The 23,865-nt window shown below is 26.5% G+C and overlaps 4 protein-coding genes across 11 annotated transcripts; 3 read left to right on the plus strand and 1 right to left on the minus strand.

The window, feature by feature from the left end:
- Positions 1-543: 543 nt before the first annotated feature.
- On the plus strand, positions 544-8,608 carry LOC100875873 (uncharacterized). 4 transcript variants are annotated; one of them, XM_076532017.1, is made up of 11 exons: positions 544-715; positions 1,024-1,168; positions 1,385-1,507; positions 2,552-2,751; positions 3,028-3,237; positions 4,597-4,765; positions 4,838-4,904; positions 4,975-5,131; positions 5,257-5,394; positions 5,478-5,591; positions 5,753-5,864. In XM_076532017.1, exons 1-11 carry the CDS (start codon positions 642-644, stop codon positions 5,784-5,786), a joined length of 1,431 nt encoding a protein of 476 aa, XP_076388132.1. In that variant the 5' UTR covers positions 544-641; the 3' UTR covers positions 5,787-5,864. The 4 variants fall into 4 exon arrangements, with proteins under 4 accessions (XP_076388132.1, XP_076388130.1, XP_012147035.1 ...); XM_076532015.1 differs by having other exon boundaries at positions 554-715; positions 5,795-8,608; XM_012291645.2 differs by lacking the exon at positions 3,028-3,237 and having other exon boundaries at positions 557-715; positions 5,795-8,608.
- Positions 8,609-8,762: 154 nt separating this feature from the next.
- Trmt112 (tRNA methyltransferase subunit 11-2) lies at positions 8,763-9,976 on the minus strand. Its single transcript, XM_003705981.3, has 3 exons — positions 9,740-9,976; positions 9,471-9,572; positions 8,763-9,158 (listed from the first exon to the last, which is right to left on the minus strand). The coding sequence occupies exons 1-3, from the start codon at positions 9,815-9,817 to the stop codon at positions 8,964-8,966; spliced, it is 375 nt and encodes a 124-aa protein (XP_003706029.1). The 5' UTR covers positions 9,818-9,976; the 3' UTR covers positions 8,763-8,963.
- Positions 9,977-10,418: 442 nt separating this feature from the next.
- On the plus strand, positions 10,419-19,773 carry Edem2 (ER degradation enhancer, mannosidase alpha-like 2). Of its 3 annotated transcripts, none has more exons than XM_012291648.2 (17): positions 10,423-11,554; positions 11,642-11,687; positions 12,611-12,711; positions 12,929-12,968; positions 13,039-13,151; positions 13,229-13,382; positions 13,464-13,592; positions 13,667-13,838; positions 13,915-14,072; positions 14,140-14,244; positions 14,325-14,669; positions 14,770-14,934; positions 15,019-15,117; positions 15,199-15,516; positions 15,594-15,807; positions 15,964-16,079; positions 16,385-19,773. In XM_012291648.2, exons 1-17 carry the CDS (start codon positions 11,433-11,435, stop codon positions 18,101-18,103), a joined length of 4,116 nt encoding a protein of 1,371 aa, XP_012147038.1. In that variant the 5' UTR covers positions 10,423-11,432; the 3' UTR covers positions 18,104-19,773. The 3 variants fall into 3 exon arrangements, with proteins under 3 accessions (XP_012147039.1, XP_012147038.1, XP_012147040.1); XM_012291650.2 differs by having other exon boundaries at positions 10,426-11,554; positions 16,343-16,478; XM_012291649.2 differs by lacking the exon at positions 15,019-15,117 and having other exon boundaries at positions 10,419-11,554.
- An 809-nt stretch (positions 19,774-20,582) lies between these two features.
- Positions 20,583-23,786, plus strand: LOC100875646 (uncharacterized). Of its 3 annotated transcripts, none has more exons than XM_012291652.2 (5): positions 20,583-20,911; positions 21,128-21,315; positions 21,409-21,530; positions 21,609-21,846; positions 21,917-23,786. In XM_012291652.2, the coding sequence occupies exons 2-5, from the start codon at positions 21,128-21,130 to the stop codon at positions 22,074-22,076; spliced, it is 708 nt and encodes a 235-aa protein (XP_012147042.1). In that variant the 5' UTR covers positions 20,583-20,911; the 3' UTR covers positions 22,077-23,786. The 3 variants fall into 3 exon arrangements, with proteins under 3 accessions (XP_012147042.1, XP_012147041.1, XP_003706020.1); XM_012291651.2 differs by having other exon boundaries at positions 20,586-20,911; positions 21,391-21,530; XM_003705972.3 differs by having other exon boundaries at positions 20,586-20,911; positions 21,394-21,530.
- Positions 23,787-23,865: the final 79 nt, after the last annotated feature.

Consider the following 23,865-nt stretch of genomic DNA (forward strand, 5'->3'; position numbering starts at 1 on the left):
GAATTCAGCAATATAAGATCTGTATAATTTTTGCAATCACTTAAAGTTCCTCTGTAAAACTACTGTGTAAATGATAATAATTATTTTCTGCAATAACATTTTCATATTTTCTAAAATGTATGTTATTAAAGGTAGTACATGATTTATTTATATTTAATATAACTTATTATCATTAAAGAAATTATATTTCTAACAATATTTTAAAAATAAATAATGTAATAATGTTTTAATTGATGAATAATAAGAAAAACTAATTGTTTTAAAATAAATTAAAAAAAATATATTATTTTAAATAAAAGTATTGTTTTATTTGAACTCCAAATTCATGATTCTGACTTTTTAAAAGACATTGAAATGTTATTAAACAATATTTTTAAACAAACTGCATGAATTTATTTTAGCAATAATATAATGTTAATTTAAATAAGAAATAATAATGTTATTTAAAATTCTTTTGCTTTTTGAATAACGCATGAAACTATTTAAACTAATTAATTCTAAAAGAATTTAGAATGTCAAAGTATATGTGTATGTAAATGTACATATTTCTATAATTTAATTTAATGTAGTATATAGTAAATATGTACAGTTGTGGATTAGAACTGGAAGAGCTTACTTCAAGTTGTTAAAATACAGCAAAGATGGCTGAGGAAAGTGACAGGAGTCAATTGCCACCCGGCTGGGAATGCAGATATGATATACGAAGTGGTCGTCCGTACGTAAATTTCTGTAAAAAATTATTTCATTTTATTGACTAATATTCCGGTAAAAAAGAATTCACAATTGCAATCTTTTTTTTGTAATTGTAAATGGTTTACGTTACGCAATGACTGTTTCATCAAAGTTTTACGTCGATTGATTTTGTAATATATAAAAATAAATAAAAATGTATTAATGGATAAAACTATTAATTATGTTGTTTATATATTTTAAAGTATATAATATAACAACTGCTTTGAAGATATGCAAATAAACGTTGCAACATATTAATTTTACAATTCAATTTAAAAATATACTTTTCAGATATTTTATAAATCATTTTAATCGTACAACAACATGGGAAGATCCGAGAGTAAGATATTGGCAGTATTCTCAGTATATACAATCACAAAATTCGATGGCACTGAGTTCTGCTACGACTATAACTTCCCAAGATATACCTATGCAGGTCGGTAGATAATTCCTGCTGTACATTAAATTTATTATATTATTACTTCATATACATCTATTTAATGTATACTAACATTTGGCTGTTTTTAACATTGCACTTATGCATGTATTAAAATGTTTTAATCGCACTTCCATTATAATATATATATGTATATTCTTGTCATATGCACATGCTGCATTTGGATAAAATATGTAATATACTACAAAATAATAGACTGGTGGAAATGGAAGTGGTGGACATATAGGTTATACAGGAGCTCATAGAGCTCCACAAATCTATCCAACACCGTCTCCTTATCATAATCCGCAACTTGCATTTTTACCTCCTAGTTTACAGGTAGGTAATTTACATTTGTAAATGTGCTACTTATCATTTCCTATTTTAATATGTTTATAATACAATGAGATCTTGATTAATCAATTTTTCATTAACTATTTTTATACATAAGTTATCTCATGCAATTGGAATAAGCTGTATTTTTAAAGTAGTTACAGATAAAAAGAAATATTATAAGACAAAATTAAGTGATATCAACAAATAGGAGCTACTTATGTACACTACTTATTAATTAAATTTTTTCTAATTTATTATATTCTACTCTATTACAGTAAAGTAATTTGTCAGCAGTATATTTTATTCAAATATATAAAATTATAACACTTGCAAATCGTGAAAAAATTATTTTTTTTAATTAATTTTCTGTTAGACAAAAATTGAGAGCTGAAAACTAAATTTGCTGACTGAAATGTTGCCAATATTTTTTAAAATATGTTAATTATAATGAAAATTTAAACGGTCAAAGGGTGTTTTAAAAATTTTGTAGATCTCATCAATAATTGTTAAATTGATAGTTGTAAGTTATATGTACTTTAATATATTTTTGTAGAAAGTGAAAAATGTATTGACTGGTATATTGATAAATGTAGGATGTTATTAAAAAGGGGGTTGTAATTGTGCACCAATGCATAAGAATGTATATACTTCATTCCAGGATGTGTATCACTCAAAATCATTTAATTTTATTCAATGATATTTTTTCATTTCTAAGCACTTTAAAAAATACAGTTTGTCCATATTGCATGGCACACTTTGTAGATCAGAATTACATAAAAAATTACAGTTGGTATTTATATTAAATATTTTGTGAACTAATGTTAAATAGCAATAAATAAAATTTGCATTAAATCTATGCATATCAAATATTAAAAAATTTGTCAATATTGCATTAATATGAAACATAATTTTGAATAAAGTCAAACAAATGTTTATTGTATATGATTAATTTTAGATCCATTATGTATATTTTTTAAATATAATTGTTTCATGTTTAACATCTAATAAATGACAATCACAATAGTTTAAACCACATAATTTATGTAGGAACTGAAAACTCCATTATCTTTGAAATCGGTTAGTGCCATGACAAACAGGCTTGGGGATATGACATTAGGATCGCCTACTCCAATAAAGAATATGGAGACAAGTTTAACTCAGAACACTGATTCTGAACTACAAGTTGCTAAAATCAATGCTATGTTTCCAACTGTTTCTGAGACACATATTCGGCTTCTTTTGAAAAAGTAAGTTTTAAAATTTAATATATATAGAACTATATTTATACCATGTGATTACCATTAAAAAGATTCTAATTAACTCTTTCCTCTCTTTTAAATGATCTAATTTTCTATATTCTTAAGCCCAGATTATATTAATGCACAAAGTTGTATTTCTTATATTATTTGATTATATTTATGCTGGTGGTTTTATTTATGCCAATTAAATATTGGTTTCTTTTCAATGAGTTTTGTTAGCACTGTTTCATACATAGGGCTAAGGTGGTAGCTGATATCTTTCAGATACCATAACAGAGCAGCTTTGGTTGTCAGCGCTCTACAAGTGGAAAAGAATCCCCTTTGTGCTCCAGGACCGTGCACACCTGTGGGAGTTCATTCGAATTATGCGATTCCAAGATGGCGATTACCAGCGCATGCTATACATGCAGCTCTAACATTGAGTCCACCTCGTGGGGTCCGGCCAGCCCCACACTCCCCAAAAATGAAACTTAGGTTCTTCTGATACTTACAATTTCAATTTCATCCATTATGGATGTTAGATGTTGATATTGTATGTTATGATAATTTCAAAGAAATGTAGCAGATAAAATGTAAAGTACTGTGCTTACCTATTCACTTTACATATCTGGTATATTTCATTGATACAATTATTCAATGCTGTGTAGTGATTAGCATGTACTATTACATGTTGCAGATCATTTATATAGCAAAAAGTTATTTTATTTTTTATGAAGATAAATTTAAAAATTGAAAATCGCAATATCTGCAATGTGTTAATCTCCTAAGTAAAATTTTATTGATTATGATATTTCAAATATTAGCGTAATATGAGAATGTAAAATATCCTAATCCGATTTGCAGTAAAATTGAGTAGATATTCATGTCCATATATAGTAGATGAATTTGTGTTAAGTAGTTTTCAGAGAATGATATTAGAAAGGCCAATTAAATGTTTTTCATTTCTTTTTATTATTTCATTCATCTGAATTTTTGTATTTGCAAATTTTAATTGTTTATTTATTTATTTATTAATTTATTTATTTCTTTTTTTTATTTAATATTTGTCATTTAGAATCGATTTTTTCTTTCAGTTTCTTCCTGATTTACAGTACACCACCTATTGGATAATATAAATTACACAGATCATAGGTTGGTTTCAGTTTTACATTACTAATAATATGTTCCGTTTAATTTTTAGTAGCAATAACTGAGTTTAAATTTTATTATTATTTTGTATGTTGAAATAAGAAACAATTATTTAAAAGTTTATATTTACATATAAATACATAAATTTCCAAAATATATATTAATATATATTATACAGTATTGAAGTATAATATATATTACACATTATTATATAATTTAATATATACACCAGCGTGTACGTATATATACACACGTGCAATAATATTTTTGAAAGATGTACATGCATGTGATAGAATACTGATTTATTCAAGAGAAATGTGGTTTGAGCATGATAGTATGTGCATGTATATATTATGTCATACATATAAAGTATATAATGATCTTGATATTTTAAATATTTTAACATATTTAGTAGATCACAATGAATTTTCAGGAATGTATAGTTTAAATTGTTAATCTGTTGATCACACATGTAAATCATATAATATGACTGGTAATATTTGCATATACTTTTGTTATTAATCATTCAAGTTAATTTATTTTAACATTTAATTATTTTCATAATTGTTTTCACTATGTTTAGTTTAATTTATGAGTATATTATTGGTTGCACAATGTTGAATCTTGTACTGTAGACTATGTCTGTCCTTGATATGAGAGAAAGTATATCTATATGTTCTATATATTAAAACACTATGTGTACAGGTACCTGAAGAATGTATTTCCAAAAGTGGAAGAAACTATGTTGCTTGATATTTTGGAGCAAAGTGATAATAATGTTCAAAAAGCTTCTGAAAAACTAATTGATTTGGGCTATGAAAAACGAAATCCTACAGCTCCTAGATCGCTGACAAAAAGAAAAGAGGAAGAACAAGTAATATAATAAATTTCCTTTTATCTCAACTGTGTTCTTTAAATTAATTAATTTTATCTAATGTATTTACAGATGAAAACTGTTCAAAATGCACCTACTCCTCCTCCGCGAATGAAAAGTTTAGAAGAAAAAAATAAAAGTAAGTATGTTTAGCAATGCTTCCTAGATGTCAATATCAGGTTTTTAATGTCTAAATTGCAACTTACTAGTCAAAGTACGTTTAATGGAAAAATATAAGTCAGTGCCAGAAAGAGTCATAATGCTTGCTATGGATAGCGTTGATTACGATGAAGAAAAAGCAATACATATATTAGACATTATGGTTACGGAAGAAGCAACTAGACCTTTATGTACAAGTAGTCAAAGGTAATTAAAAATCAAATAAATTAACTGTAAATAGATGGAACGTACTATGTATTACCGTTTCATATATTTCAATATATTTTAATGTTTTAACAATAAAATAAAACTTAGATATAAAAAATTTGTAGCAGTAGAAGTGATGAAAGGAAAGATAGTCCACCAATAACTGAAGCTGTAAAATTAACTGCATCACCAATTAAAAAAGTAGTTAAGGATGTAGAATCTGAAAAATCTAAGCGATCTAAAAATAAAATAGAAATACCAAAGTAAGGCACAGTTTTATTTTTTATTAAATTTTTGTAATAATGATGGATTAAATTTATAAGGAAAATAAAAATGTGATTTTTAGAGTTTCCCGAGGAACAAGTACTACAGAAGATAATGAATATAAATCTCCATATTTGACAAAACCTGTAGGACCAAATCCTGATTTACCAAAAGGAGCCAACAACGATTTACTTTTGTAAGTTTAAAATTTATTTTTTTAATAAATGCAGACCTTCCATCTTACGGTAAGGATGGTTTACATGAGTTAGAGATATAGGGAGATGGGATTATAGAGATCTAGGAATTTAGAAATATATGTCTTCATATAACATATATACTTTGCTTTGTTTTCTGTAGAATAGATATTATCAATATAGTTATTTTGTACTAAACTTTTAGACCTGATTATGCACCGTGGTCGGGACCAGATCCAAATTTATTGACGAAGGAAACATTTGGTAAAATAAAATCAAAAGGCCGCGATACAAATTTGATTACTCCAAATCGTTGCATTGCTAAAGGCCCTAATCCAGAATTAAGAAAGGGTCCATTGAGAGGATTAACTCAAGGTTCTATATATTCTCAACGAAACATGTCTAATACTGAAAGTCGTGGTAAATGAAATATGTTCAATTGTTTCTTTGTTAATTTTTATTTTTGTTAAATTAGAAAAATTATTTTTATTTTATGTAATGCACGTTTTTATATATTTTTGTTAAATATTTTGTTACAAGTTATATGATTTCGTAATTAAAGTAAGACATTAATTGTTAATCGATTGAAATATTTAAGTTTTATCTTTGTAATATAAGCTTGCAGAACATCAATTTACATTACCATAGTTGCGAGACCATATCGATAAATATTGGGAAATATTTATTATATTTATCGTTTACTCGTTAACACGTTTCGTTATACTTTTATGTTTGTTAAATGATGTTTAGTTCGATATTCTGAGAATAGAAACTAAATTTGGTAAGGTAATATATACAAGGTAGTAAATAGATTATAATTGTAAAGGAATGTGTAAAGAAGTGTTCAAGTTTACTTACACAAGAATACTTTAAATCATTTTAAAAGTATATCATGTTCTACTATGCATTATCAATTTGGAAATATTACCATGCTTCCATTTATGACATATCTTGTCATTTTTAAGCTATATATAAACGTGACCAAGTTTTTAATTAGTCGCAAGATAATTTTAAAGACCTTTGATATTAATTAAATTATCCTAATGTATTCTAAACAAAAAGAATTAGTAACGAACTTCTTTGCAAATGTAAGTACAATTTCTAATTATTTACACTTTAAATTTAACATATTAATACTTATTATAGCAATAGTAATTAATTATATGATGAAATATTCTGCAGTATTAATAATGATTTTCGTATTTATGGTATTATACGTTTATTTGTTAGATAAAATTTAAATCTCACGTTTTATTTTGCCAATATGAAGTGTTGAAATATGCTAAATTTAATTAGAAAGTTAAAATATTTTATTGTATATTTTATTCTGATTATACCATCAAAAATATTTTATGTTTACAAACACAGAACTATTTTACTGTGTTTGTTTGTCGAATTTATTATATTACATGTACTTGTAATATAAAATATCAAAAATCGTTAATATTTCAACGCTAACATTTTTTAAGTCATAAAAATTGTAATATTATATAGTGCTTCTTTGAAAGTTGAGAGTAATTTGGCACTTTATCTGGCCAAATTTCAAAGCAGAATCTCAATCAAATTTTTAGAGAAAAACTAATTCTATTTCTTTGTTACTTTCAAAATTGATACTTATTATTATGGATTTAAGCCAATATATTCAGTATTATAAAACATTTCGAATAAATATAAAAATAAGACAAAATTAATTAATTATGCAACAAATGTTTGGAAAGCTATTAGTTTTATAAACTATACACATTTTGAACCATATTAAGTAAAAATATTATTAAAAAACAAATTTACATTTCCATGATGTAAACTTCCAGGCAATTATCAGATACAGTATAGGCTATAACAAAAAATGGGGTTTCTAATAGGCTGAACAAAAAACAAAAAAGAAAAGAAAAAAGAAGGAAATAATGTTTATATGCGTTATAGTTAAAATGAATGTACAGAAGTATTTTCATAGCTTAATCAAGAATATTCCTGCCTTTGAAAAGAATCTAATATATAAATAAAAGTTAGTAACAGATGGGCTGTGGCAGATTAGTTGAGAGCTATTTTTATAGCTTTTTGACTCTTGAAGAAACTAGAAGGAATAAAATAATCTATTTTGACTATATTTTGAGTATTGCCACGTATGCATAAGAGTACATTAACGGGGAATAAGTATTTCAATTAGATCACTATTGCAATTTGATATTCCAATGTAAAACACTTTCTCATATACAGTTGTTTATATGTGGTATTTTGTGTACATGGTACACTAGTGATTTGGTGTTTATATATTGGGATGTGTTGCTATGGAACGATTACTAGTCAATATATAAAATGCCAAATTTTTTTCTATTAAAATTCTTCCATCCAGAAAATGCTTTTCTTCTAAACACTATTTTATGAGATATGATAAGCAAATAACAATTTTCTCATTATTCCTCTTCATTCGCATAAAAAGACATACATAAATTAGATGTTATAGAAGATTGTGTGCAATAGGTGTTAGTAAAATTGTGCTATTCTTAAAGTAATGAATGTATTTTATCATATGTAATTTGTTGATCTATGACAGTTTTGTTATGTTAATGGTATAAGATATTCATTATACACTATGTACTCATACAATAATGTTAAATGTTAATGGTGTTAACCTGTTCTGTAATTAAGATTTCAAGTTCCACGCAATTTATCGTGTACGCATTACTTTATTTACAGAAACAAAACTATTTTTAACAAATTTTATGCGGTATGAATACATGAAAGAAAATCTATATATTTAGATATTCTCAGAATTATTTCTCATTTAACATAATCACTGTAATAATGCCAGAGATTGTATTTGCCCTGATAGAGCAAGTCCATAGGTAAACAAAATTTCGTCCTAGATATTTTAAATTAATAATTAATGAAAACAGTCCATACTTAGCAGTATAAACATAATGTAAATGCAAATGGTGTATACTGAATATTAAGGTAATGCAAAAATTGTATTTCTCTGTATTTACACATATCTGTACAATAAAGACATGTATCAACATTTGTCTTACAAGATAGTTTATTGACAAAAGTCTTACATATAGCATGTAATTCTTTATATATGTTTTATGTTATTAAATTTTATACATAACATTAGATATTAACATATATTATGTATAATTGTTGAATAGTTCAAAATATTAAACACAATCCAATCAATTTAAACCATTTATTTATTTATTTTATTTTACTTAATACAATATTTTATACTAATTATACTAACAAAAGTATAAAATCAAATTTGTACACATTGTAATAAGAAAACAATTATATATACAACATGTAAACATTAACGTGTTAAAAGAAATATATAAAAAAATTAACTTTTTTATCTTGTGTTAATTTAATATTAATAATTACAATTCATCTTCATTTAAGAGCATATTTGGTATACCATCATTAATGGGAAATTTTCTACCAGATTCTGGACATAGTAAGTCTCCATTAATAACTTCTACTTCCAGTAATACGTGGTGAACTTTTTTTAGGAAATCTTCATTTGTTTCAAAATCTTGAATCAAAGTTTGTGGTAACTCTCCAACGTGACCTATCTGTTTTTATTAAACATATGATTATCAGTATGTAATCATATACATTAAAAAAGTACAGAAATGGATTAATGTTGATGTAGAATCTGATATGAAGTACTTGGAGTTCTAACATTTGAAGCAAAATCAAATACTTGATTTTAGAGTATGATAAATAAGTTAATACTTGAATACATAGTCATATTAAATACATTTTTAAAAACAAGTCATTTCACTTACAGAAAATTCATTAGTAGGATAGTTTTGAATTGACACACTATATTTTTAAGAAGTAATAATATTTAAACGCAACAATTAAAGTAGTAAATAACTTACACTTTCTGCAGCTTTCCACAGCGTAGCCCAATCAAGTTTTGGAATTATCCTTGCAATAAATTCTGAATTAAAATCTACTTCTGACACTTTAATATCTTTCGCCTACAAATTTGTATAGATATTTCATTATTATAACGTAAATTTGGTCAAATTTATATTATATTCATATTTTATGTCATTTAATATAGACATGTTGAAATATTTCACGAAATTTTTAACTAAAGGTTTACCAAAATTAACCTCAAACGACACAAACATTTCGAACTTACTACAATTCCTAAAGGGTATCCAACAGTTACACCTTTTAAGCACTTTGAAGTCAACATATTATGTGTTAGAAGCTTCATTCTTCTTATTTTCAAATATTCTGTTTACTGGAATATTTTAAATAAATGTTACAATTATATTCGTCAAGATTTTACGCCACACATTCATCGTACGCTACTCTCAACTCTCGGTACCGGCTTCTACCGATTTATGCGCGCTCTAACTTCTATCCATTCATTCAATAAGAGATAGTACTTAGCATTCGACGAGTTTTTGTTCATTCTGCGCATGTCAGCTCTGATTGGTTGAATTTGGTTTGTAATCAACAGCACCACGCATGCGCCTTAATAATGTTTTTGACGCGGCGCGTATATATTTAGTGATTCATATTTTCAAATCCCACAAAATTCTAAATCTCCAAACTTTTGAATTCTTATTATCACTGATTTATGTATTTCTAAATGTCAAAATTTCTATCTTTTCATATTCCCAAATTTTTAAGTTTTTAAAGCTTCAAACATCTAAATTTGGTTTTGCTTCTTCTTAGTATTCGTATATTTTGTTCATCATGTATATGAATGACGGAGTAAAAAGCAGACGGTAGATTCGCACCACACATGCCAATGAATCTTCTGAACTTAGCAGAGATGCGCGAATTACTACGGTTCTCTCGTGAAACAAAGTATAGAACAACTCAACTATGTTTTATCATAAAAACTCCGAATAATGAATTTGCCTACCTTTTTAATATTTTACTTGGAATATGTAAGATTATTAAAGTTAAAAAAATAAAAATTATACAATGAATTTTGTATACTGAGGAAGTTCCGTATGACAGTTTAAATTTACGATTAACTTTAGTAAATTGACAAATAGTCACGTGATTTTTTCAATCAATTGTAGTTTCTTTAGGAGGTTAGTTGTTGGGGGAAAATGATTATTTCGTTAGTTGTAAATAGTCCATTGGTTTTTGTTAAGTTTTCTTAGAATACAATTATGAAATTAATTGTATAAAATTGATCTTCAAGAAATTTCATTTAACATAAAAATATTATAAATTGTGTGAAACATATGGTGTGTAACCTATACGTATATATCGTAGTTTGAAGTGGAAATTCGTTTGAATAACAGCAAACTGACAGTAGCCACATCATCTGGCCTTGATACAAATACGCAATCAGCTGTTATTATTGTCTACTTATATTTTTTGTGTTAAAGTATATATATTTTTACTGTTATTTGCCAATAATATTTTGACACATCACCAAGTTGTTCAAAAAACGATCAAGAATTTTGATAACCTATATTGAGCAGTTATTAGTATATTTATTTTAACTTATACAATTTTTTATTCTTCCACGTGCATTTAAAATTATTTTTAACGAGTAGCCGTAATTGGATAGTGCAAATCATATTTTTGCCACAGTTAATATTGTACACACTTTGTTGTAACAAGTTTATGGTGTCAGTGATTTAATTATCATGAAAGAAATGCCACAAGAAACAAAAAGATAGAGGAAGAAACGTTTTGGATTGGTGTATTTACATTTTATATCATAATATATTTTTGTGTTGTGATGTAATAATTATTAATCTGATAGTATCAATCATAATAATTGATAAAAGACAATGTATACTATTACAAGTACAAGATCTTGACATCAAAGCGACTATATTCTTTGATATAAAGAAAAAATGGCTTGTGATTCGTTGATTTGGGGATTACTTATGTTTGGATGCAGTATACAAGCATTGTTAGCTACATCCGAAGATAATCCACTAGAATATATGAGCAAGGAAGAACGGGAATCATTAAAGTTTGTATTATTATTAATATGTAATTTTATATTGTATTAACAATGTATTAGTTTTAGAGATTGATAAATATATTGTTTTAATTATAGGGAAGAGGCCAGGGATATGTTTTATCATGCTTATAATGCTTATATGGTAAAGTTATTTTCGATGTTTGTATCTTCCATATGTTTTTGAAAAGTGACATGATTCAAAAACATAATTTTCTAGTTATCACAATAAAAATATAGTGATATATTTTAACTATAGAAATATATCTTGATTATTTATGAAAATCTTAATAATTTATCTTTAGAACTGAGTGGTAAAAAATTACGTCCTTCTTGATTCATATAGCACTGCACCGTATCCTGTATTATGCATTATATGATGAAAATAATAATAATAAACAGAAAGAAACTTATGTATATATCATACATACATACTGTGAAATGTTTATATATTATATATTATATGCTGAGGTTTATGTATTTGATATTAGCTTAATATTATATTCAAAAACAGATTTTATTTCTTCTAGAAAACATATTTCTTTTAAGTTGTGTCACTTTTGAAATACATGTATGATATATGAGAGAAATTAAGATAAAGTGAAATATTACATTTTTGTACTTCCTTTTGAACAAACTTGACAACAAAGCAAAAGTTGCAGATTGAAATTACAAATTATGAGTGTACATATTATATAAAATATTGTAAATTGTATTATGTATTCTTAAAAATTGGATATTCTTTTTTTATTAAATTGTTGTATGAAAATAATGTATGTTACAAGATATTAGAAAATGTTACATCTTTGCTCCAGTTTCTCTTACATTTTTATTAATATATGAAAAAGGCAATAACAATATTAAAAATTAGATAGAATTCATTTAATAATAATAATATTTTACACTTCTAAAATAGTTCCATATTTTTATGAAAAATAAATGTGAAAAATAATAATAAAAAAATAAAAACAATGTCCTGTACCTTATGAATGAAACAAAGATTTTGTTTACAAAATTTTAAACAAATAATATGTATATGCAAATATTAAGAAATAATTTATGTTTAAGGATAATGCATATCCTGCTGATGAATTAATGCCACTAAGTTGTAAAGGAAGGTACAGAGGATCAGAACCAAATAGAGGTGACGTAGATTCCACACTGGGAAAGTAAGGACAAGATTTTGTTATGTATAGTTTTAATAAAGTGTACAATTAGTTTTGATCAGTTTCTATAAATTTTATTCAATATAAGATGTTCTATGACATGTCTGTTCTAAATAATTTTTGTACATTATCTGTGTATATTAATTACATTATTATCATTATTAATGAATAGATTGTGCCAAGAAATAAGTAAATATTAATTTTTATATATTATTTTCAGCTTTTCACTTACATTGGTCGATACCTTAGATACACTTGTGGTAAGTACATACAAAACTAATTTATTTTGTATATAAAAGTTATATATAATATTTCTTTAATGTGCATTAGGTATTAGGAGATTTAGAGGAATTTGAAAATGCAGTTAAACTTGTTGCCAGAGATGTCAGCTTCGATACAGATGTTATTGTTTCCTTATTTGAAACTAATATTAGGATGCTTGGGTAAGATATCAATGTGTATTCTTATTTTTTATGATATATCTTTATATGTATTTTATATATTTTATTCAATACTTTAGGGGTCTTTTAAGTGGCCATATATTAGCAGAATATTTGCAACAAAGAGCTGATATAATGCCATGGTACAGAGGTGAACTTCTAAATTTAGCGAAAGATTTAGGGTACAGATTTTTACCAGCATTTAATACTACTACAGGAATACCATATGGCAGAGTAATAAAATTTTGTTATTTTAGAATAAAGTATACAAAGAATACTCTTCAGACGGTACTCATTACTATATCTATTTTTTAGATAAACTTAAAATATGGCATGAAAGGTGTACCTCTGGAAATATCGAGAGAAACATGTACTGCCTGTGCAGGTAGCATGATTTTAGAAATGGCAGCGTTATCAAGATTAACGGGAGAATCAATTTTCGAGGTATAATTTCTTACTACATTTTGCGAAAATATGTAGAAAGTACTTTGATAGTAACATAATCTTTCATGAGATAGGAAAAAGCACAAAAAGCAATGGATGTTTTATGGAGAATGCGCCATCGTGGTACGGATTTGATGGGCTCTGTATTAAATGTACATTCTGGTGATTGGGTAAGGAGAGATTCTGGAGTAGGAGCGGGTATAGACTCTTATTATGAATATTGTCTCAAAGCATATATTTTATTAGGTAACTGTTATTTGTATTTTTCTTATTTTATTATTCAGTTTACAATAACTTATTTTAATTTCTTAATTTAATTTAGGTGATGAAAAATATCTTGGGCGATTCAATAAACATTATCAAGCCATAATGAAATATGTGAGTCACGGACCGATGTTATTAGATGTCCACATGCATCGACCAAATACAAATTCCAAAAATTTCATGGATGCTTTATTAGCATTTTGGCCTGGTTTACAGGTTAATATCAACAAATATTTTTATATTTATATATTCTTTCAAAGTAAATATTAATTTTATTCTGTAGGTACTAAAAGGTGATATCAAACCTGCTGTTGAAACACATGAAATGTTATACCAAGTTATGCAGAGACATAATTTTATACCAGAAGCATTTACTACCGATTTTCAGGTTTATACTTTATTACAGCAGAGATAAATAAGTATAATGTGATACTAATCATTAAATCATTTTTCATTTAATGTATTCAGGTGCATTGGGGACATCATCCATTAAGGCCAGAATTTTTAGAATCAACATATTTCCTCTACCGTGCAACTGGTGACCATTATTATTTAGGAGTTGGACGTAAGGTACTCAAAAGTCTACAAACTTATGCCAGAGTACCATGCGGTTATGCAGCTGTATCAGATGTTAGAACTAATAAGCATGATGATACAATGGATAGTTTTGTATTATCGGAAACTTTCAAATATTTGTTTCTGTTATTTACGGAGCCAGGCGAACTAGTTTTAGATTTGGATGAATTTATTTTCACAACCGAGGGACATTTATTGCCATTAACACTTGCTTCTATACGAACCAATATTTCTTTGGTAAGTATAATACATGGTTAAGTTACTAGTAAACTTTAAATATATTTAACCCATGTTCACCATAATTTTTTATAATTTTATTATAATTTACAAAATAAAGCAAGACTTTGAGCGAGATACGGTACACGTAGATGAAATGGATCGCACTTGTCCTAATAGTCTACATTTATTTCCTGCATCAGTGCGACAACCTCTGAGAAATATGGTTGAAGATATATGTCCAAGACGAGCAATAAAAAGGAGATTAAGCGCCTTACAATTTCAGGTACAAAGATATTTGAGTGTATTTTAATTTATAATAAATATTCTTCTAATGATCATTGATTCAAAATTTTTGTTTAAATTGTAGGCGAATAATTTGGAACATTTAAAATTGTTAAGTGATATGGGAATAACAACATTAACTTTAGCTGATGGACGTGTTCAACTCTTATATACATTTTCAAATGTAAAAGAAGATTCTTTTTACACATAATATGTATGTATGAAAATAATTAGATGTAACAATTATTTTTATTTCATTTTACAGGCAAAAACACCACAAGATTCGGAAGAAGGTCTATTGTTTATACAAGAAATGGTTGAAATAAGCAAAATGCAATCGCAACAAACTGAAACTAAACCACAGGCTGTTACGTTTGTAAATCCAAGTGTATATCCTTCTCAGAAGGTTACGCTATTAGCTGGCCCAGCACATTTTGGATTGAAATTACAAGGATTAAATAAAATATCTGGGAAAGTTATTTTTACTGATCCATCTTTTGCATGTGAAGATCTTCATAATCCAGATAGTTTTGCAGGCATGATAGCAATAATGTTTCGGGGTAATTGTATGTTTATAGAGAAGGTAAATATTTCTTTTTTCCAATTAATAAATACCTTAAAACTATTAAAAATAGTTTAATTATTTATTTATAATTACAGGCAAGGCGAATACAGAAAGCTGGTGCTATTGCAGGAATAGTGTTAGATAATGTTGATGGCTCTAGTGCTGCAACATCACCCATGTTTGCAATGTCAGGAGATGGAAAAGAAGTAGACGATGTAACTATTCCAGTTGTATTTTTATTTAGTACTGAAGCTTCTGAACTATTGAAAGCAATTGCTGCTGCAAAAGGAGACCTTACAGTTACAATCGGTAATTACATTAAATTAATATTATTTTCATACCATTAGTTTTTTAAATACATTAATGGTCACATTTTCCTGTCGCTATTGTATATTATTTTTACTTTACATGAGCAATTATTAAAAGATATTTGTGTTTTAAATATGCTATATTTTTCTTCTGCAGGGAATTTCTTTTCAAAAGATGATGTACAGCTAAAAGCACCTACTGATTTATCAATGTTTGAACGATTAAAAGGATCACTGAAATCTTTCCTTGCTCGACAAATGGGTATTCCACAGGTTTGTATTACTTTAAATATTACTTTAGAAATTATATTAATTTATTATGTATATTTTTATGACGATGACTTTATTACGAAAGGAATTTGATACATTTTATGATTACATTAAATTATTTGTACTTATAAGTAGAATAATGATATGCTGCCGTTATATGCAAATTCAGAGAAATTGTTTCTTGTTTAATGTTTATAATGATTATACTAAAATTATGTTGATATTTTTGTTACATTTAACATTATGGAATATTAATTGTTTTTTAGGTTTTTGCGAATATCTTTTTAAACATATTAAATTGTTGACAGACATTTCCTAGCAGTGGGACAAATGTGGATATAACTCCTGAAATTAAGCAAGAAGATGCAAAAGACGTAGTCGTTTCTCATGAACTACGTGCAGAAATAGTCGATGATATACTTGGCGGGGAAGTAAGGATATCGTCTTCGTTCATCTCTATAAATGCGGAAAAATCGGAGGACGACACGTTGGTAGAAAAACAATGGCGTCAATTGAAGGAAGTGTTTGTCAATCAAATATATTTGAATAGAAAACAAAAAGCAAGCTTACAAATTAGAAGTTTTATATTAGAAAGTTATTATAATTGGATAGTAGAAGCACGGGGTGGAAATAACAATGCATTAAAGGTACCTTTACGAGAGAAAGTTTTATGGTTCTTAAAAGAACTGGCTAAAGTTTTTCCAAATCCGTTCATTATGAAAATGGACCAATTAATGGAGTATAATAAAGGAAAGTTGATAAAACAGTACTTATTAACAAAGATAGATGTTATGGTCTTAAATATGAAAATGGTTAATGCAATGCTAAAAGCAATAAGATTTGAGAGTTTAAATAGTGAACAAATGTTTGAAATTTTTAAACTTAATATAGCACGAGCTGAAAATGATAAATTGTTGAAACAATTAATACGAGTTATTTTTTATGTAGAAGATGAAAGTACCACTAACCATTTCATTTTATTAGATCGCGTTAATAAAGAAGTGCATCAGGAATATTCTGAAATAATAAGTGCAGGACTAATTAAAAATTGGCAAAAACATGTGAATAGTATCGAAAAATTTGATGCGTTAAAGAAAACAAAAGAGTATGACTCTACATTCGCAGAATTTATGACCGATAGCAGTGAAAGTAGTAAAACAGATATTAAATTAAAAGATTCATCTAGAATACCTAAAAAGGATGAAGATATAAAACTTGGAAAATTCGAAGATTTTGAATACTTTAAATTAACGGAAATAGAAAAAGTTGTTAAAAATTTGGAACAAAATACTATTCGAAAGTACCAAGAACAGATCGATATTACAAGAGATGCTGCAGATAATATTAGTAAAGAAGCTGTTAATTCGAATAAAGTTATTTTAAATGTTTCCCTTCAAAGCCAAAGTAAAACTGACAAACTAAAAAATAAAATAAAATATCAAATTGAGTTTATTAAAAATAAAATTGAAGATTTTACGAAAGATATGGATTCTTTGACGGATTTCACTAAAGTTACTAATTCTTTAGAAAATGTGCAGTTAAGTAATGTAGAATTTCAAGAACTGATTAGTAATAACAATCCTATTGATAAACAAATCAATGAACCTTTACTAGATGATAGTGATTTTCAATCAATAAGCGGACGTATAAGTTCTTCAAATGCTAAAGCGGCAGGAATAAATGAGAAAGAAGAACCGTCAGAAAAAATTGAGAAAGAGTCAACCGAGTCGGAATGTAGTAGTAAAAATAATCCAAATATTAAGCATTCCGTTTATCTCAATGTAAATACTAATAAAATCACATCTTTCAATTTACTTGAAGACTACAAAAAGAAAACGTGGACATCAAAAAAAGAGGAAAACAAAGATTCTATTAATACTCAACAAGAAAGAGAAACTTCTAATAGAGATTTAAATTCTGTAGAAGAAAACAAATTAGAAGGTAGACAAAAATACTTAATTGAAATTGAAAGTAAAGAAAGTGATGTACAGAAACATGAGAGCAAACATATCGATGATGAATTATAATAAAAGGTTTCAACTTTTAAGTGAAATATAAGTATTTAAATAAACTGAATAGATTGTCAAATTCAACAAGCCTGGTTATCCTATTTACACTGCATTTGATATTTTTGCACTCGACGCGATTGTATATGCAGTGAGCTTTAATGTTTTTATATACATAAAATCTGTTAAGAGAAAGATTGTTTAATAAAAACAGAAAGATTACGAACGACCAGACTGTAACAGAATAAAACTTTTAAGTCTGTTGAAGTGGTGCTTATGAAATAATTAATTTTCATGAGTTATTAGAAATGAATTAATAAAATAAAAAGAAAGCTGTAAAGCACATTTAACAACCTGCGCAAGACATTTATCCTAACGAGGTTGTGAATGAATATCCTGTTAAGGCTCTAATGGATGTAAATTTTATATATATTACTTAAACATAGTATATTTCTTGTGCACACTAGAGTACAATGTTAGCATATTATTTTCTGCTCAGGTTAAGGGTTACATTCATTTTTTTTCTGTATTTCAGTTACATGCTGTGAGTAATAATGTAAATGAATACTATAATTAATGCTACACCGAGTTTGTACAGTAAAATTTTCATTTATATTTAAGAAAATGATATAAGTAGTATTTATTATACAAAATTCGCAGTTATTAATAATAATTTTGATTTTTCATTATAACAATTGGAGATTAGTTACTTTTATTTCTTTAACTTTCTGAGAGTATATGTCGGTGTCAATAGAAAGAATAATAGTATATACTGTTAAAGTCTACAAAAACTTATCAGATTTTATGGTACTTTTTATCAAAAGTATTTTCTTACAGATATCTTTGTTATTTTATTTTGAGTTATGCTTATCAATTTTAAAATACATCAATGTAATATGTTTTTAATTGCATACTGATAAAACAGCCATACATAACACAAATGTTTCTTTCTTTTCTTTACTTGAAATTGTTAATAAAATAAATGTACATAAATTTGTACAAATAACATTGTATGTACATATTATACAAAGTATAAAAAGGTTAATAAAAATGAACATTATAATACAGTAAGTACTTCTTCAGTAATTTGAAGCAGTTTGGTTTTTTCTTTTACAATCATTAATGTATAATCAGTAACAAAGCATTTGCAGATTATGTTATGCATACTGTACAATATTTTTCAATTTACGATCTATGAATTTAATTATAACATGTGCCATATATAATGCACAAGAAATACATATGTTTTAAATCGAATAAAAATATATGTATACGTAACTGTAGAATCAGATTGAAAAATGTAAATATTTTATAAATAAGTGTACAATAAGTTTATGTTCTATGATTATTATGTAAAAGTTTGTATACCGAATGCCAAAATAGATATTATAAAGTTTATTGTACATTAAAGTAGTTACTATTTTAGATAGTTGTGTGAATATACATATATGCTAATATATATACACACACGTGCGCGCGTGGGCGTGTGTGTATGTATAAACATATGATTTGTTGTTGTTCATCATATGAAGATAAAAAGTAAAGATCATACATGATACTATATAGTAATATGTTAAAAATTTTGGTACAGAAATAGAACATGATAAGAAATATAAATAAAATCACTGTTGCAAAGGAGAATAATTTTTCTTTAGAAAAAAAAATAAACCTAAACGCACTTTTTAATATAAGTATTTTTTATTTGTTGTTGTAAATTTATCTTCGAGTCCGTGACACAATAAAGGATTTCTATTATTATCGTATTTTGTTAGACGGAAAGTACTTTTAACTTTTATTTTTTCAAAAATACAAATGAAGATTTTATATTTTTAAAAATATTTCAATTGTGCATTTATACTTGAAATGGATTTGAAATTCTTGATTTATATTATTAAACATATAATTTTATTTCATTAGTCTATAAATAATAATTCATCAGTTAGTATCACCTTATGTAAGAATATTTTTATTTCACAAAACGTTGCAGAAATAGATAATTATGTTTTCTTGGATTATTCATTAATAATATATTAATAAGATATTGGTAGGATTTATTACGATTTGAAAGAATAATAAAGGGGCTAAATAATTATTAGACCAGTGATAGACAAGTATGTCCGCAAGGGCGCAGTTTCAAACATTCAAACAGTATGCATTTGCGGATAGTAATGACTATAGATGTTCCTTTCATTACTGCAGTCGAGGTTCTAGCAATTAGCAATATAGAAAGAGGTCTTTCTATATAGTGTTTGAAAGTTTCCATATATAACAATTTTTAATTTGTAAATTTTGTAGTTTAAATATTTGAAAATTTGTGATTTGAAAAATCTGTAAATTTGTATATCTAAATTTCGAAATTTTCCGCTAAAGAATTTGTAAATTTTTAAAGTTAGAAGTTTACTAAATATTTTAGAGGTTTTAAATTTCAAAATTTTTCAATTAAAAAATAAACGAAGTGTTTATTATTAACTCTCAGATCAATAATTTACAAATAATATGAATAGATATATATAATATTTCGATTGCAACATTAAAAAACGAAAGAAAAAAATAAAGACCACAATTTTGACTTCTTACGCGAAAAAGTTGTTGATGAAAAACTAGTTTCGATAATTTTGCTTAAGCCGCTTTACATCGGAGTTTGCGCCTTTGAATTACGACAACCTGTCGTCAGATGTTGGCTTTGCGTCAATGGTAAAGCTATTTTAATTTCGAATTTCGGATGACCCTGATGTACTTTATTAGGTATACAGTACATGTTAATGTCACGATTCAACAATTCAAGAATAAAATAATCAATTTTTAGAAAGACTAGTAATAATTTCTAAGGTAAGCGAGTTCGTTTTATTTTCATAGGCAAAACAGGTAGTGTATGATTGCCATGTGTTACTAACCATACACAGTTTATTGTCTATTGAATTACTAATTTTACATAATCATACTATTACTTTAAATTAATATATTATAAGAATTTAACTATGCTTATATCTATGTAGCAATAGTTTTATTACAGTCTAAATTTCTTGGCACTGATATTTCTTTTAGATGAGTGCACCTCCAAAATATTATGGGAAAAGAAGGAGTATTGTTCGTAGGATTGGTTCAATGTTACCTTTGAAACCACCACCAAAGGTATATGTTAGTGTTACACCTTTACATTCAATGACAAGTTCTATGATTAATGAAGAAACTAGCAGTGACCATGTAGACACAAATGGATATGGACCTGCAAGGTTGTTATGTATATAAATTCTATATATAAATTATTTTGCAAGTTTGTACTTTATTAACTTAGTAAATTTTAACAGCAGACTTTCTAATATTAGACCAGATTTATTGGAACCAATTAGTTTCGGGTCTGAAATTAGATTACTCGCATTAGAGCAAGAACTTCAAGAACTTAGGGAACAAGTTTCTGCAATAGTAAAAAATAATAAAGAATCTCGATGTATGTATACATAAAATGTTCATTTATGAAATATTTAAAATACTTAGTCTTTCACAACTTTATTTTGAACTTTTTCAGATACCTCCACTGCTTCTTTAGCAAATGGAACGAATAATGATATACCACAGTTACAACAGCCGCTCCCAGAACCGCCACCACCTCCTCCGCTACCACCACCAACACCACATATTGCAAGAAGAGCAAGTTTGCAAGATCATAAAGTGGATGAACGTAAAAAGTTTTCATTTACATCTCAAGCATCCATGACCGATGTATTGAAAGATATTGATAATGTCAAATTAAGGCCAATTGCTAAGTAATGATGATTACTGTATGTGCTATTACATTTTATTATAGGTTGCATGACATTGCATACATTATTTTAGGTCTCCTGGAGGAGGGCCTCTTCGTATAAAACGTGACAACAGTCCATGTAACGATTTACAAGAAATACTTAGAAGACGTTATGTTGCAATGAGTTCAGCTGATAGTAGGAATTCTTCAGTAAATTTAACAACGGATGACTCTTTCAGAAGTGATGCGTGAATAAATTCTGAATGTTTTTCAATGTGTATTGTGCGAACAAAGGTGCCATATAATGTTTTTGAGGCCATTAACAAGAAGATAATATATCTAATTGATAAATTCAGTTATGACATCAAATTGTGGCATGTAAGATGTGATAAACTGATTATGTAAGCTGTAGTACGAATGTGGCGTATACCTACAAAATCGTAATTATTAATCGTGGTTTTATATCGCAAATTAATTTTCAATAAGTAATACTCACTTTTTTCAAAGAATACTGCTATTAAAACATACAAACTATAGAAGTAATATATCGCATATTTGCACAGGCAGAAATATTGGGCTGTAAATTGATAAAACACTCAATTGGTTTTATCAAATGAAACAAAATATTTATAACTTTTTTTATTATAAAAGCTTTAGCATTTTATTGAAATTATTAAAAAAAGACATTGAAATTACTAATTTTAATAGTTACAATACTGAAATTAAAGAGTCAAGTACTTGCGTTTAAATTTTTAATTAAATCTACAATTTGTTATACTATTATTTTTAAGATATATTTGACTACTAGAAATACTCTTCTAAAGTTTTGTTATGTTATCAAATGCATAATACAAATACATTATAATTATATTATCAAGTTAGAATATTAAAAAATTTTTGTAATAAATGAAAACAGGAATTGTTAAAAAAATTAGTATTTTGTAGTTAAGCTTTATTTTAATGAAAAATCGAAATTGTTGCACAAATAATAACATAATTTTTATAGTATTAATGAATAATTATAGATTATCTTTTAGTATATTGCCAAAGTGTACAGTCAAAAATGAGTTTTATTTTAAACCAAATATGTAAAATTAATCATTTTCGTTTGAATTACAAATGCAATTTACAACTCAATATTATATTGTATATATTTATTTTTTATTTTCTAAGTAAGACACATATTTGAGCTCCATTTCAGTAAGCAAAAGTAGTTTTTTTTTAAATTTTTATTTGTAAAATAAAACTTTAGACAGTGCATAATAGAGCCACGATATTTGATATTGATTTTATTTCAATTTAGTTATTGACATAGTTTCTTAGGCGAGGCTGTTGTGATATTAAAGTCAGTTGATGACTTTTGTACTTTAGATCCTGCCATAGAAAACAGTACACATATTATTAATTGACAAAGAAATTAGTACGTGCTTTTATTATAAAGAACCGAACAGTTAATGGTATCATTTGTTCATTAAGATTGTTTTTACAAGCATGTTTCGTAAAACCAATGATATCATTAATGTTTTCTAAAATTTCAATAATTATGAGTGATTGAGTATTTAATAGTATGTGCACTATAGAATAAGAAAATAACACGGACTATGTCTTTTGATATCAGGCTCTTAAAATATCACTGTGTGATAAATTTATTTTAATTATGGTTGCTCTTATAAAGATTTGCAAATTGCCATGATATAAGAAGATGGTAATACCAAATGAAGTTCAAAATTTAAAAAATTCTTGGTATTATTTATAAAAGTGACTTATAAAACTATTCATTTTGACTACATTCTGACACAAATGTAAGAAATACTAACAGTTCTCAGTTAAATGAGATATTGTAAAAAATTTGTGGAGACTGAATGTACTCTTTAACGACATGACAAATGTACAGAAGATCTGTTTTATACACGAAGCTTTTATCAGTAATTGAAAAATAAATGTTATTGTTAAACAATATAACAGTCTATTCATTCCTGAACCAAATATATGCTATATAAATAAATATGTCAAGGAATTGATTTTTAATTTTTTATAATCA

The sequence above is a fragment of the Megachile rotundata genome, chromosome 5 (assembly GCF_050947335.1).
Source record: "Megachile rotundata isolate GNS110a chromosome 5, iyMegRotu1, whole genome shotgun sequence".
NCBI lineage: Eukaryota > Metazoa > Arthropoda > Insecta > Hymenoptera > Megachilidae > Megachile > Megachile rotundata.